Raw genomic sequence first — 17,692 nt, 5'->3', positions numbered from 1 at the left:
TCGGTATATATGTAATAATGTGACGCAGTCAGCTCCCCAAGATTGGTTTGCTAAAACTTTCAACAGATTGATGCCGTTCTGACATGTCTGTTTCAAGATATTGATATGTTTTTTCCATTGAAGTTTTTTGTCAAATATGAGTCCGAGAAATTTTATCTCGTCAACAAATTCCAATTGACAGTTGTTGAGTGTTATAACTGGTGGATCCATATCAGAACTTTTGGAGAAAAGTATGCATTTGGTTTTGCTAGTTGAAAATTCAAACCCAGTGTTTTTGGACCAAGTTTCGAGTTCATATATTGCGGTTTGCAGTAGTCTTGCATCTGAAATGATGTTTGGAAGAAAATTGAGAGATAATCTACCATCAATCGCATTAGCTGAATTTAAATCATCAAAGAAGCTAGTAAGTGCGGAGAAGAAGTACCGTTTGAAATATAAAAAAATTATATGATGGAAAACATGAACCGAAGAATTTGAGTCGACTTCGAACTGGTGATTTTGTATGGATCACAGACCTGAAACGACATGGGAAAATCATTAACGAAGTTAAACCAAGATCATACATAGTTAAGACCGCCAAATTGTAACAAATGGTAACAAATCGTACTCACATGGAACACTGTCATCCTCACTGGTATACATCGATGTTTCGCCTTAAGACACTTGCCCTAAGGCTTTTCAGTACTAAATTGGATAACATTATAGAAAATACTTACACTTCATTCATGAATTACGATTTTTAATGTCACGGAATAAGCTTGATCTGCTTATGTCATCGATGACATCGTAATGACATTCATTCATCTATTTGATTTAATCCCAGCCAAGAGGAATCTTATTTGAATTGAAGGGGTTATATTTTTAGGAGTGATTAAAATTTGGGAAAGAAAGTTTTTGGCTTTCTACTACTCCATCTTGATACAAAAAAAGATGAGGGAATCTTCCAAAGAAAGGAAGGAAGTAATCAATTTGAAAATAAGTAACTCTATACATGGATGTGTAGATCATGCAAAGAAGTAACTTTCAGCCACAAACTGAAAGTCCAGTGAGGATGACAGTGTTCCATGTAAGTGCAATTTGTTACAATTCATTTAAAGTATAACTCATGTGAATGATATCTGATTTTTATTCCTCAACGAATGTTTGAAATACGAACTGAGTAGAGAAAAGTATCTTCTGTATAATTCAGTGTTCATATAGAAGTATTTGTTTCGAAAGAATTTTTTTCTTTCGTGTAATTCAATGTTTATATGAAAGTAGCTGTTTCAGGACTTTCTTTCAATTTGTGTTTGAAAGTTACTTCTTTGCATGATCTACACATCCATGTATAGAGTTACTTATTTTCAAATTGATTACTTCCTTCCATTCTTTGGAAGATTCCCTCATCCTTTTTTGTATCAAAATGGAGTAGTAGAAAGCCAAAATTTTTTTTCCCAAAAATTAATCACCCTTAAAAATATAACCCCTTCAATTCAAATAAGAAAGTTGTATTTCTAATTGCTTAATTCGAAGAAATAATAAAAATTACACAAAAGTCAGTGGCGTACATTTTCAAGTCAAAAATATTCGTTCAAATCCCCCTCGAGACCCCACTGGACTTAATAAATTGAATCACGTTCGTCCCTAATATAAATACCACACCAAATTAGAACAAAAGCAGGTAAAGGATGTTCGAGATATTTACGAATAACTTTTTTTAATTTTTATTTTAACACCCTGTATCTCGAGAACGAAGGATTTGCGGACCCATGTTTATAACAGATTCGGGTAGATTTCTATTCTACAACATCATTGAAAACACAGATTGGTCATTTATTGATGGCAACATAAAAACTGATGATAAAATGAAAATTCTCATCGGTATATTAGAAAAATCATTCATGGACTCATTTCCTGAAAAAAGATATGATATTAGAAACAAAAAAGCAAATAATACATGGTTTAATGGCGAAATAAGAAACATGCGGGACCAGCTACACCTCTTGAATAAAATATATACAGAGCATCCTTCTGATAATCTCAAACAACAACTAAACAGTTTGAAAAAAATATACAAAAAAACTATCACATGTGCTAAAAGGGAATGTAATGATAATCGTATAAAAAAATCGAAAAATCAAAATAAATGCATGTGGAATATCATAAAGGAAAACAGAGAACAACACAGTAAAGACCCACCAGTCTCACCAAACACCTTCAATGCCTACTTTGTAAATAATGTAAAAAACCTAATCCAAAAAATAGATAGTTCAAACTTGGACCCTCTCAAAAAACTAAACAATTTGAATTTTAAAAATTTTACTCTAACAGAATTAACCTACAATGAAGTTAGAGATGTGATAAAGTCATTAAAAAATGAACCCAGCAGAGATATATATGGACTGAATGTTGAAGTGATCAAATGCATATCAAATTTAATTCTAATACCTCTAACTAAACTGCTGAACCAGTGTACAAAAGAGTGCATTTTCCCCTCCGTCTTGAAAGAAGCATTAGTAATACCTATCTTCAAAAGTGGAAATCCAAATGATCCTACAAACTACAGACCAATATCTCTGCTACCAATAATATCAAAAATATTTGAAAAATGTATAGCTCTACAAATTGTACATCATACTTAAAAAATCGATTTCAAACTGTGAAAGTGGGCAATTCTCTATCAACAAGAAAAAAATTACAACTGGTGTACCGCAAGGATCTATTTTGGGACCTCTACTATTTATAATTTTCATTAATGACCTACCATATTGGGAGAACCCGTTATCATATATTTTATATGCAGACGATGCTACAATCCAAACAAATGCTAAAACTCTAGATGCGGTACTTATATTATCCTCTGAAGCACAGTCACAAACTGAAAGGTGGTTCAATGCAAACGAATTATATCTGAATAAAAACAAAACCCAAAACATGGTATTCACCCTAAGAAATACGGAAAATTACTCAAATTCGCAAAGTAGTGTGAAACTTTTGGGAATTCATTTTGACAGTGAGTTAAAATAGGATCATCATATAAATGAACTATCAAAAAAGCTAATGAGAAATCTATTTTTACTAAGAAACCTCTCCAGACAAGTTTCAAAAGCAACTCTTCGAACGGCATATTTTTCCTTGTATGAATCCATCATTTCTTATGGTATTGTCGCCTGGGGACATGCAACCGATTGTGATAGAATATTCCGACACCAAAGGAAAGCAATTAGAATATTAGACAATATCGGCTACAGAGATGAATGTCGAAATTCATTCATTACATTAAAAATACTAACCTTTCCTTCTCTATATATCATGGAAAATTTAATATATATAAAAAATAATAAACGTTTTGAAAATGTTCACGACTACAACACAAGGCATAAAAATGATTTGAGTACAAACTACTGCCGCTTAAAAAGATGTCAAAATGGACCAAATTTTTGGGCTGTGAAATTTTACAATAAATTACCAAAAAAAATAAGATTTCTACCTAGTAACATATTCAAAATCAGGATAAAATATTTTTTAATGAAAAACGCCTTCTTCAGCACCGAAGAATTCCTGCACTGTGATATAAGTTCCTTAACCATATAGGCATTTGTCGTTGTTTGAAAATACCCAATTTTAAATTTTACTGCTTTGTTTTTAAATGTGCTCGTCGTCATAACTCAGATGTACTTATAGGATATGAATATTTTTTATTAAAAAAGAAAAAAACTTGTTCTATGAATTGTAAGCATCTATTGTTTATGTAAATATTAATAGATGCCTGACATATACTAATTTTAATTATATGTACATATTGACTTGTGTAAATACTGATGAATATATAAAACACCAATAAATTATCTATCTATCTATCTATATGAATATTTCGTCTTAAAATTACCTAAAGAATCGTCTGTTGAATTTATGGTACATACTTAATTAACACCCTGTATGTGTATATTTATATCTATATATTTAATTTTCACAATATTTCTTCAAACTTCATTGTTGTTTCTAATTAAAAACATACCTCGATCCCTGAAGTTGAAGTCATTGGAACTTTTCACATTTTCATCTTGTGTTCGAAATATGTGCACAAAAAAATCAAGTACATTCATTTATTTAGTTATATATTTTCACAAAAATAAATAAGTACAAAAATAATACATTTTGATGCTATAAGCGGAATGCTCCTCTTAATTGTTTTCCATGTGAAAATCAATTACATTTACAATAAGTATCTACTTTCGGAAGGTGAGCTGCAAAAACATAAAGTCAAGATGATAATATAAGCAAAATTTGACAAGCAAGTAACTTTGAAATTTATATAATTAGGTATAATTGAAAACTAAACTGTATCCATCCAACAAACAAAGTGACCCAAACAAAGATACATGCCTGATCAAAGCATGCACATTTTAATCTATTGGGTAAAATAAACAAGCCTCCTTATGCTGGCCAATTAGGATTGACTACGGTCGCCTGTGGTGTGTAAAAATGTAGTATTTTAAAGTTTAAAATTTTTAAAATGTCGTGTACTGATACGGCGGAAGAAACTGCTAATTTGTGTCCCTACACTCCATCTGAAAAATGTTGCTACACCCAGCCGCATATTATAAAAAAATCGGTCGTTCCTTAGTGCGATTCTGTACAAGCAGCCTTGTCTGGGAGATCACAGAATCTAGGATGAATATGAGTTGAAACATGGTGTCGATATTCCTCTGAATCAATGTGTTAATGTGTAGTTGCAAAAGAAAAATTTCAAAAATCTTCCATTTCATTGCAAACTTCGACAAGTATGATATTGTTAATACGAATTTTGTTAAACCACTTTCAGACAAGCCACGACCACGTGGAAGGCCTCATGGCCCTTACTACAGTAATGTATATTTTTTTACACCATCAGAAAGTAAAGAATCCAACGAACAAAAAGCACACGGACTTTTTGAAAAAAAACTGATATTTCGACGCGAGAATTTTCGATTGAAAATTAGGGTGCTTTTTTGGTGAAAAAATTATTATTTCAAATCAAGTAAATTACAGTGTATTTAGGACATAAAAAGGTAAGATTTCACCGAATTTCGTAGAAAATGAAAAAAAAATATATAAAATTATAAAACCAAAAACTTAGTTATTTGAATTTTTCACATAAATTTTGAGGTTATGTGAAGAAATTGCAAGTACAGAAGTTATAATTTTTTCCATAGGACTTATTGAAGGCTTCTTCAACCCTGGTCTAGAAGGCAAAATTCTGCTAATAAATATGACTCTTTAGTTATAAACGATTCTTGTTGATAGTACTTTAGTTCAAATATCACCATGTTATATAATTTGATATTCGTCGGGTAATTGAACCTTGTGAATGTCTCAGATAGCCAATTACATCTCGGAAATGAAGAATAAATACTGAGAATTATTGCTTCTTGGTGGATTTCTGCCTGTTTGATAATGTACACTTTCTTTTTGAATATATGGAGGAAAAGTACTTTAAACTATTTTAAGCCGGGAGTTGACTGAGAAAAAAGGAAATATCTGCGCCACCTCCAATTTTCAAACATTGGAAATTGAAACTCTTCTGACGAAAATCAAGTAATTTTCATATAAGAGCTCTAAAACAACGCATTTTAAACTTATCATTTCAACCTTTTTCTCCAAAAAATTATTTAAATACTTAAAAAAGAGGAATGAAATAATGCGTTCAACATTTAAAGGTATTCGTTTCTATTTCACCATTTGGCAACATCGGTTATTGCTAATAAAGGACAATGAATCTGTTACCTGTATGAGACAAACAAAGATGACATATTTCAGACGCGTGCTGTTCTGTTTACTTATGTCCCGAGTTCCGAGACATTCTGTGACATGACATTTTGTGCACCTAACCTATCTTCCTCTATATAAATAAATAACAAAACAACTGTTGTTTACGTGGCGTGTGGAGGTAGTATTGAACTATAATTTATATTTTGCCTTAATTGTTGATTTATAAAGATAATTTTCCTTTTTTAAAGTAGAATATCTAGGTACGTATAAATTATTTCAACTTGATATAGGCGCTGTTGCCAAAATGTGAATTTATAACAAATCCCTTCAAAAATTAAAACCCAACATTTGAAACACCAATTTGGATAATTTTCGAAGTGAATTTGAAAAACTCATGAATCAAACTCGACTTTATTTTGTTCAAACTTGCATTTGCTGTAATATCCCCAATTGAGGAACATTCCCCATTGTGGAAGCAAATTCATACGCTTTATAGAAAACCGTAGAATATTTCTGAGAAATTGGAAATATTCCTTTTGATTTACTACTTGCTTTCTATGGATCTAATTACATTCTTCCTTTCTTCCTGGCTCAACAATGATAAAGAAATTGAAAGGCGAAAGGTGCTTTTTCCAAAAATTTTTCGCCCTAAAATATTTCTCTTTCAGTTTTTGAAAAATATTTTCTGTTTCTCATATGGAACAGTGTCAGATCCAGGTTGAAGAGAAAACACACGTTTTTGGATATTATTTCTGACGTTGAAATTTTTCGATTGTGAAATATAAAATTAAAAGTGTGAAGAGGAATTATTCGTACTTCAGATTTAAACAATATAGTTTTCGGAACATATTCTTTTACTTACTATACCTCAATTATTTATTACATATTACTTATTAAAGTTTAAATGAAAGAAATTGATATTTTTCATCTTAGAAAAAACTGATTAGTCGTGACTCCTTACGCTAATTGCGAGTACAGATTATCAACAGTACTCATTATCATGACTCATTATCTCTTTGATATAATGAGTCATTGTAATACTTCAATGAAAATATGTTCTTATTGTGATTTAATTACCAACGCCATTCTCAAGATTGCATAAAAAATAAATAAATATAATATAATTAATCGTACAATTAAAAAAAAAACTTTTCATGATGCCTATTTCAGTGTGTACTCATCCAAACTGTATATCTGAGTTTGTTGTTCAGATAAAATGATAATTTTTTAATGAAAATTCTCTGAAAGAAGTTGAATTAAATGAAGATAAGGTTTGTGTACAGTTGAAAACGATAATTTTGTTGAAAACTACGAGACAATACCAATTATATTGCACAATTGAATAACAATAGCAGACTATTTTGACATTTCTACTAGTATCTTGAATTTCATTAGTTCGAACTTCCATTGTCTGATATTATATAAAATGATTTGAAATCCCTGAAATAACTAAAAGAGAAGAATCAAGAATTAAAGAAGAAGAATAAACCATGGGAACCATGAGAATACTGAACTAGACGCCTTCCATCACTTTTACAATGGAGAAGGAAGCCCATAACGAATTGCCATTCTTAGACGTATTGGTGAAGAGGCCCGACACTAAGTGGGAAACATCTGTATACGGAAAACCCACTCATACGGGACAGTATCTGAACCACGAATCCAACCACCATCAATCGAGTGAAAGAGGAATCATCAAGACTCTATTAGACCGTGCTTTTGGGCTCTGTAATACGAAGGAAGGTCTCGAGAAGGAACTAGACATCATCAAAAATGATCTTTAACGGAATGGCTACTCCAAAGCGATGGTAGAAAAGACTTTGGCTAGAAGACAGCAGGAGCCTCGCAAGGAAGAGAAGCCGTCACAACCAGTGCTTGCACTTCCCTACATCAGAGGATTATCGGAGATGATAAGAAGAATTGGTTCCAAGTACAACATCAGAACCTGCTTCAGATCCGGAAAAACTATCCGTAGCAGCCTCACGAAAACCAAGCCACCAAACGCGAAGTGCGATTCCAAGAATTGCATTTACCTGATACCCTGTGAGTGTGGAGAATCATACATCGGTGAAACTAAGAGGCCATTGAAAGTTCTCATTGCTGAGCACAAGAAACACACACAGCGAGGAGAAACCAGCAAATCCGGAATAGCAGAGCATGTTTGGACTGGTCAACATAATATCAAGTGGGCTCAAGCTGAAATCATCCACAAAGAGGAACACTGGTTCAGGAGAAAATTCGAAGAAGCCGCATACTTGTTGTAAACAATGTATTCAGCCAAACTGGCGTAGAGATACACAACATATGGAAACCCATAACCTAGCGAAAAATGGCCAACTCCCGCCAAACGGCCACCTTCATCATAAAAGATTGTCAATCACCTTCAAACATACTAGTAGCTTAGTGTGCGATTTCCATTGTTATTATCTGGTAGTTTTCATCGTCAAGAAGATGATGATAAACGTCACCGAAACGTCTGCAATTACCTTGTAAGTGAATAAGTACGCGTTTCATTTCTTGTGGTGAATAATTACTTCGTGATCATACACATCTGAACGTGAAAAAATGAAACAATCTGTCATATATCGTCAGTCAAATTTTTCGAAAGGATAGTTTTTGCCTGAAATGACTGTATATCAAAATTATCAAATAACGAATATTTTATGTTCTATGTTGTTTTCAAGAATGGTTTTCTGCTCGAAATTATTTACGATGAGACTTTTACGATTCGGGACATATTTCTTGTTGACATTTCAAACAGTTTCGGAACTATTACACCCATGTAGTACAAAAAACCAGAAAATATCAATACTTTCTTCAATTTATCACTGTTGGCTACCTCATACCAAGATTGCTAGTGGAGATTCCGATTTGCTAATTGCTCATGATTGAACAAAGATTGTGCTTTTATGATAATAGTAATGAAAACAGGTGCTGTGAAATATTGAAAAGTCTTCACATTATTCAATTATACGAAGAAGAGTATAAATATTCCAGTCAGAAGGAAATTCTGGATTCTGTTCAGCTCTCTACCACCATTTTCTGGAATGAATTTAGTTTTTTCCATCATCCAATAAAATCCATCCATTCGGTTTTGCCTTTTAAGTTCAGCACCGACCAATTGTCGCACCTGCTCGTTGTAATTGTTTAACCATTTCCTCTGAAAAATGAATGAATAATAAATCAGTTTTGCGTTGACATTTGACCTCTTTTGTGAAGCATTCATAAAAAATTAGTGGAAATTGAATTAGATAACAACTTTCAGAAAAGCATGAAAAAATAGTAACAATAACAAACAATGAAAGTTGAAAACTTATGAGAAACTCATTAATAAAATGAAAATACGGAATGGTTTCCATTTATGTTTGATCTGTAACATTCTGATCTGATACTCTGTGAGATTATCTCTGATTCACCTTGCAGCACAAGAATTCACAAGATTCTCTCTAGAGAGCCGACTGTTGAAATTTGGTTGCTTAAAAGACACAACATTAGAGCTTTTGATAAAAAACCACTTTCCCGGAAATCTGACTCTTGATAACAGATTGGGACGTCGCAAAGAAGGCTATCAAGTCTTTTCAGTCCTTCAAATCTTCCGGAGAGGATGGTATATTTCCAGCTCCTCTTCAAAACGGACTGGAAATGATTTTATCTATTCTCACAAAATTGTATAGAGCTAGTCTGGTGTGGAACTATATACCACCCAATTGGTTGGTAGCAATTGTGGTATATACAGCGTGGCTCACGGTGGATGGTAGGTTAGACGTTTCTAGAAAACGCAAAGCATGATTTTTCTGAAAATTTCACCTCTCACATTTCCTCACCTGTTCTATCGATCTAGAATGTTTTCAGCATTGCGGAGTTGCCACTTCCATCAAAAAGTCCTAGCAACTTTATTTTTTTAAATGGAACACCCCATATATTATTACATTTTTGAAATCACTCTGGTATTTTAATACTTTTTTGTTAATAATGTCCTATACCTATCTCTATCTGTTTTCGAGATAAAAAATAAATTGTGCTACATATGGGTCAAAACATAGCCTTAATTGAAATTAAGTACATCAGTACTCTCAATTCATGAAAAGTTGATATTTTGATGATAGTTTAGACAAACTCAAAATATTCAAATTACACCAAGAAATCGACTCCATTTCATACAGGGCGTGCTAAAATTATTATTATTTCCATTGTGCTTAAAAGTAGTCGAAAGTTTATTTTTTCAAATGAAACCCCCTGTATATTACTCGATAAATCGAAATATGGTGAAAAATACTTCAAGATGATATATCATGTCCCTATACTTAAATCGTCAAGTTTTCTTAATAAAGCCGTTTTTGTGGAAAAATAGTTATTCACGTTCTACCTACAAGTGTTGAAAGTGACATTTTATTTATGTTATGAAGGACTTTCTACAGTTGGACTGAATACTACTTCGTTATCGTCAGTAACTTCACAGGGATTTAATATTACCAACAGCACGAACTGCATGTGTGAACTTTTCTAAATGATTTTTTGGTAGGTGTTCTGATTGAAGTGTTTCTATCAAAGAGATTTTCAATAACAGTTGTACAAAAAATAATTTTTAAAGAATTTGATTTCTAGGTAGCCGTGGAAATATCAAGCTTATGACAGTTTGGTGACTTTTATAAGTAATTGATAAATGGTTATTGACGGTGTTTCAAAAAATCGCCAAAAATGAATGCAAATATTGATTATTCAAACGGAGTTCTTATGAAATTATTTATTATACATGGACAGTGTGATCAAATCATTGCCAGAACTTGTAGAAAATTCAACCAAATGTATCTTAAATTAACACCAATGAACGAGAAGAAGTTTGTAAGATTACAAAATAATTTCCTTAACTATGGTTCCATGTTAAAAGCGCCTTCAACATTACCAAAACCTGTTACTTCAAATGAGGACAATACTGTTAACGTTTTGGCATATTTTTATGCATATCCAGAAGCTTCCATTCACAGTGCAGAAAAAGATTTAGGTGTATCACATGCTTCAGTACAGCGAATTTTGAAAAATCACGGAATGCATCCGTATAAGTTTACCAAAGTTCAAGCTCTAAAAGCAGAAGATTTCGAACGTAGAATGCATTTTTGTGAATCTCTTTCGATTCATATACAGGAACATTGGGAATTTTTGTCAAAAATAATTTGGAGCGACGAATCAAAATTTACGAGGGATGTTATTTTCAATAGAAGGAATAAACATTTTTGGACTGATCATAATCCTCATGTTACAAAAGAAATGGGTTTTCAAGAAACATTTGACCTGAATGTTTTCTGTATTCTGAAGAACAATAAAATTAGCTTTTTTATTTATGAAGACACACTGAATTCAGAGAGATATCTCCAAATATTAAGGACGACTGTAACCAATTTTATTGAAAATTTGTCTTTAGAGGAATATAGGAATTCGTGGTTTCAACTGGACGGAGCGTCAGCTCCTTCCACCCAGGAAGTTTCCAGGAAACTTGACGAACTCTTCGACGATCGTTGGTTTAGGCGTTTAGGGCCGTGGGATTGGCCACCGAGATCACCCGATCTCACGCCACTTGACTTTTTTATGGGGTGTTTCAAAAGAAAGCGTATACAGTACTCCAGTGCCTACCAAAGAAGAATTGCGACGGTGAATAGTGCGGAGTATTGAAGATCTGGATCCCCAGGAAATTGAAAAAGTAACCACAAGTCGCGTACAAAAAAATATTTTGAAGTGTTTAGAATGTAATGGATAACATTTTCAGCATTTATTATGAAAATGTGATATTTTGTTTACAATTTTGTTATTTTGAATCATCCTATTCTGTTATTGTTTGTACTTTCACATGTTTTAGCCCACTAAATCTTATTTTTACCTAGAAATGGCTGATTTTTGGTACAGTTGTTCCCTGGAAACTTTGAGCCATAGTTAAGGAAATTATTTTGTAACTGTACATACTTCCTCTCGTTCATTGGTGTTAATTCAGGATACATTTGGTTGAATTTTTTACACGTTCTGACAATAATTTGATCACTTTGTTCATGTGTATAATAAATAATTTCATAAGAACTTCGTTTGAATAATCGATATTTGCATTCATTTTGGAAGATGATTCGAAACACTGTCGATAACTCTTTGTGAATTACTTATAAAAGTAACCGAACTGCTATAAGCTTGATAATTCCACTGCTACCTAAATCCAAATTCTAAAAAAAAATGTTTCTAGAAGAAGCGACTTTATTGAGAAAACTTGACGATTTAGGTATAGGGACATGATACATCAACTTGAAGCATTTTTCACCATCTTTCAATTTACCGAGTAATATACAGGTAGTTTCATTTGAAAAAATGAACTTTTTACTACTTTTATGCACAATGGAAATAATAGTAATTTTAGCACGCCCTGTATGATATGGAGTCAATTTCTTGGTTTTATTTGAATATTCCGAGTTTGTCCAAAGTATCATCAAAATATCAACTTTTCATGAATTGAGAGTACTGATGTACTTAATTTCAATTAAGGCTATGTTTTGGACCATATTTAGCACAATTCATTTTTTATCTCGAAAACAGATAGAGATAGGTATAGGACATTATCGACAAAAAAGTATTAAAGTACCAGAGCGATTCCAAAAATGTATTGATATACGGAGTGTTCCATTCAAAAAAATAAAGTTGCTAGGACTTTTTGACGGAAGTGGCAACGCCGCAATGCTGAAAATATTTTAGATCGATAGAACAGGTAAGGAAATGTGAGAGGTGAAATTTTGAGAAAAATCATGCTTTGCGTTTTCCAGAAACGTCTAGCCTACCATCGACCGTGAGTCACGCTGTATACCTAAAGTGGACCGGAGAGACCCACACCCCAAATCGGTACAACTAATCAGCCTTACATCCTTCCTTCTGAAAGGGCTTGAGAGGATACTGGATGGACACATCAGGAGGGTAGCATTATAAGCACCCCCCCTGAATAACTACCAGTGTGCTTATCAAACCGGCAAATCGACAGATTCAGCATTAAACAACCGCTTGAGAAAATCTCCCAATCCCTTGACAACAATGAGATTGCGGTTGCTGCATTTCTTGATATTGAAGGATCATTTCACAATGCACTACCTAAATCTATAGGATTGTCTCTGGCTAGGAAGGGTATAGAATCGACCATAACTGGCTGGATCTATGCCATGCCAGTAAACAGAACTGCAACTACGCCTCTTCAAGGCGAGGCTATCAGGTTCAGGGTCACCAGGGACTGCCCTCAATGTGGGGTACCTACTATCTCCCCTTTTGTGGTCGCTCCTGATGGATATTCTGCTTGATGCCCTCCACAGAAGAAAAGTTGATCTGCAAGCTTATGCAGATGACCTTGTCGTCCTGGCAAGGTCCACGTCGGAAAGGGTAGCTTGTAATATCCTCCAAAGCATGTTGGACGTTGTTCACAGTTGGTGGTTATTTCAAATGAAACGTTATACCTTGGACGGTGAATTTATCGCTTTTTCAATATCTGTAATCAAAAAGACAGGCCCGTATTTGAAAAAAAAGTTGATGGTAGCCATGTTGACACGTAACGTTTTATCGAATATTTATAATTACATATTCATAATACACTTCGAACACAATAACATTTTCTTTACCATTTTTTGATATTCTCCGAAATAACAATTCGGAAAACAGCATTTTTAGTTTTCTCCGTATAACTCGAGAAGGGCGAGAGTCTCCGTAAAGTTTCTTCGACCACTGTATTGTTTCCGATGACAGTTACCTTTTTTTCCCATTTATTTGTCTTTGTATCTGTTACGGTTTAGAACAGGGGTCTCCAAACTTTGAAGCCTTCGGGCCATAATGATTTTTTCAGTTTGTTCCAAGGGCCAATTTCTGCCCTTAACTATATTTCTAGACTAGGATAGTCGCAAAGTGCGTGACCTAAGCAAACTTACGCTTCTTTTGCATTTCAATCATTATTGTGTATTGTGACACTTAACGACATCTAGTGGCGAGTAGTGGTACTATGTACCACTTTTTTTCAGCTACCCGCTAGGTGGCATTAGGAGTAATTAAATATTTGGAACTACCGCGTTGGTTCGAGAAAGTTCTGGTTCTAGCTAGTGTATTCCGATCACCTCGAGATGGCAGTAATAATTGCATATAAAAAGGCTAGCGGCGCAACTGCGAGTTAGTCTGCGTAGGAAAGGCGAAGAAAGCGAGACTGTCTATTGTAAAATGAAGTAACACCCGTCAATAAAAGTATTTTGATTTGACTTATTGTTTTTATGTGTGATTCGTTAGTATGGAAAAAAAGCGAAAAATCTTCAGTGAATGCAGAACGTTCCAAGAAAAATGAAACTTTCATTATTTTGTGATTGAATCCAGTAATAAGGTGCTATGTTTAATTTGTAATGAAATCATAGCTGTTCTCAAAGACTATAACATTAAACTAAACTATGAATCCAAACATCTTCAAAGTTACTCCAAGTATACAGGAAGTTTGCGGAAGGAAAAATTTGAAGCTTTGAAACGTGGACTCAAATCGCAGCAATCTTTGTTTACCAAAGCGAATACTGAACAAGAGTCTAAAACTCGCGCCAGCTTTCGTGTGGCTATTGAAATCGGAAAACGTGGCAAACCATTCACCGATGGAGAAATGATAAAAGAATGCTTGATTGCAGTAGCCGAAGAAATATGCCCCGAAAAGGTAAATTTATTTAAAAGTGTCAATTTGTCAGCAAACACCGTGGCTCGGAGGGTGCAAGACATCGCAGAAAATATATCATCTCAACTGTCTGACAAAAATGGACATCATGAGTGGTTTTCTCTAGCATTGGATGATTCAACGGATGTGTCAGATACTGCTCAGGTGTTGATTTTTATTCGCGGAGTAGATAAAAGCTATGAAGTGTATGAAGAACTTCTTGATATTGATAGTATTCACGGCACGACAACTGGGGCAGATATTTTTAAGAGAGTTGAAAATGCCATTAATAAAAAGAACTTTCGATGGAGAAATTTGAAGTCTATAACAACTGATGGAGGCAAAAATATGTATGGTAAAAATAAAGGAGTGGTTGCACTTGTATCAAAGGCTGTAGAAAATGATGGTGGTTCAAAACCATTAGTCTTACATTGTATCATTCATCAACAGTCCTTGTGCGGAAAATGTTTGGATATGTCTGAAGTTCTAAAACCAGTCATATCAGTTGTTAACTTCATCAGATCCACTGGGCTAAATCACCGACAATTCCGCGAGTTTATTCAACAGATTGGAGAAAATGATTTACCATATCATACTGCCGTACGCTGGCTTAGTTGCGGAAAAGTCCTTTAGCGCTTTTTTGAACTTCGAGCAGAGATCGATTTTTTTTTTAAATGAGGAGCAGCGCCCTTTTGCCAATTTAGAAAATAGTGAATGGATGTGGAAGTTAGCCTTCTATGTCGATTTGACAAATCATATGAACGAACTGAATTTGAGATTGCAAGGAGAAAATCAGCTTCTCCCTGATTTATACACCAATATCAAATCCTTCAGGCAGAAAATAATACTATTTCAATCGCAATTACGTAAAAAATGTTTCACACATTTTAAAACATGTGAAATATTCAGCCACACTACAGAGACTGAATTTCCCGTCAATTTTGCAATCGAAACTTTGAGTGCTTTGAAGATAAATTTTGATAATCGTTCTTCAGATTTTGATGTCATTGCGAATGAAATTAGGCTTTTTCAAAATCCTTTTGATTCTGACATTGAAACCCTGGCTCCGGAAGTCCAAATGGAAATTATTGATTTATGGTGCAGTGATATGCTTAACAACAAATATCAAAATTCATCTTTGTTGGAATTTTATAAGAGTCTTCCACTGGAACAATTTGATAATTTGCATTAATTTGCTCGTGGGTTGTTTTCTGATTTTAGTACTACTTACTTTTGTGAGAAAACGTTTTCCAAGATGAAGTACACAAAGAATGTTTACAGATCCCAATTAACCGATGAGCATCTCAAATCTCTTTTGATAATTGGTACAAGTAAAATTGATCCACAACTACAAAGTATTGTCGGTGAAAAATCACAATTACATAAATCTCATTAGTGTTTTTGTTTTACTGTGATTCATTTCAATTATTTGTTAGCTATTAATATGCTTAAACTCAGATACTTGAGTTAAGTTTTCTTTGTCATCATTTCTGTCGTTGAGTTTTACCTTGCAAGTAAATAAAACCGAGTAATTATCATTCTGTGTTTCTTCTTCAACTTATCACAGCAATAGCAACAACAATTAGGTAATCATTGGCTGTCGCGGGCCAGATTGATGACACTGGCGGGCCGGATTTGACCCGCGGGCCGTAGTTTGGAGACCCCTGATTTAGAATATAGCAATGTTACCACATGATAAAAAACGGCCTGTATAGAAGGTCCAACCAATCAAGCAAGCAAATATGTGCAATATTCTCAAATACTTGATACTCCATTCATGATAAAAAAAATAACTTCAAACAATAACGATGGTTTAGCAGCACTGAGATCTTTCAAACTAGAAAAATTGTCAACATTCATACATCTCTGGTACGTCAAACAGTTTTCTCTATGAAATCGTGAAAAAACCGTTAAAAGTAATGCTGGTCTCCACATAAAATACATTTATCTCAGTTGAAGCTACAAATTATGAGTTGTTGAGATGATTGAATATGCTTGCCTTCATGTGTGAAAGAATACATAATGTTACATATTATTTGTTCGTTATTATTGACTGAATGATTATAAATATTACTGGAGTTTTTTCCCAACACCAAATCGTTATTTTTAACACCTCGACACGTGTTTCGATCACCAAGTGATCATCTTCAAAGGGGAAGATTAAAACTAAGAACTAGTGCGAGCTAATCCTATTTATGCTATAAAGGTAACCCATACAGGTAAACCATCCAGGCGTACCAACCACACAGGTTTACCAACCTAAATTAATTTTACAATTTTGCCTTATCTATTATTTCACAATATATGTTTATATAAATCAATTTTCAGCTATATAAAATTGAATTTCACAATATTGCCTATCCAAATTTATTTTTGCAATATGTCCTTATGTAGTAATCACTAAACCCAACAACATTATTTTATTTTATTTTAACAAGCTATATAGTATGCTCTTTGGTATAGGTCCGTCATCGTTATTCATAATATTATTGTGTTTACTTATTTCTATACTCTCATAGGCACCTACTTGCCTGTTGTTGTTAACTTGTCTAACTAATCTTAATGAACTGAAATCTATGGAATGGTTTTGTTGCAAAATATGATGGGCGACTGCTGATTTTTCAGGTCTTTCATATTTTAAGTGTGCTATGGGTTTCCGTATAACCAGAATTTACGAAAACCGTGTCCAGATTAAAGTCTGGAATTTTCGAAATTGAATGTAAGGACTGCGATGCAAAATATTATGGACAGACAAAAAGATCTGTTAAAGTGAGATATAAGGAACACATAGCACACTTAAAATTTGGAAGACCTGAAAAATCAGCAGTCGCCCATCATATTTTGCAACAAAACCATTCCATAGACTTCAGTTCTTTAAGATTAGTTAGACAAGTAAACAACAACAGGCAACTATAGTCCGTTCATAATTTGTCGATAGCACAAAATGAGGGCCCAAGTCATAAAACGGTCGTAAAACTCGTAAAATCATAGGCGGAGGTTCCTGAGGTGTTTATTCATTAAATATAAAGCTTCAGTTTATATTCGAAACTTGCCTTGAAAGGGTGAAGTTGTTACGAACGAAAATAATTTTTGGTTCAGTACATTTTTTAATCGCATTTAATTTACGGCTCGTTGGTGTTTCGGCGTCTACGGCAGTAATTAACGTCTCTAATATTTATTTTGCGAATTTTGTGCAGTGCGTGAGTAACTTTTTTTCATATTCCTACAAACATATACGTACCTTTCGTTCCTGCTTGTTTTGTTTGATTGCTTGCG

The 17,692-nt window shown here is 33.7% G+C and overlaps 1 protein-coding gene across 3 annotated transcripts in view; it reads right to left on the bottom strand.

The window, feature by feature from the left end:
* Positions 1-4,080: 4,080 nt before the first annotated feature.
* LOC111511853 (xaa-Pro aminopeptidase ApepP) overlaps positions 4,081-17,692 on the bottom strand; it is a 296,974-nt gene continuing 283,362 nt past the window's right edge. For all 3 annotated transcript variants that reach the window (XM_074179519.1, XM_074179513.1, XM_074179526.1), the window contains exon 10: positions 4,081-8,890. In XM_074179519.1, the coding sequence (XP_074035620.1) occupies positions 8,699-8,890 (192 nt within the window). In that variant the 3' untranslated portion in view covers positions 4,081-8,698. The remainder of the gene's footprint in view (positions 8,891-17,692) is intronic.

The sequence above is a fragment of the Leptinotarsa decemlineata genome, unplaced genomic scaffold (assembly GCF_025532065.1).
Source record: "Leptinotarsa decemlineata unplaced genomic scaffold, Ldec_3_MD MMD2_P_RNA_scaffold_14, whole genome shotgun sequence".
NCBI classification, from domain to species: domain Eukaryota; kingdom Metazoa; phylum Arthropoda; class Insecta; order Coleoptera; family Chrysomelidae; genus Leptinotarsa; species Leptinotarsa decemlineata.
This window is presented reverse-complemented; position numbering and strand designations above follow the sequence as displayed.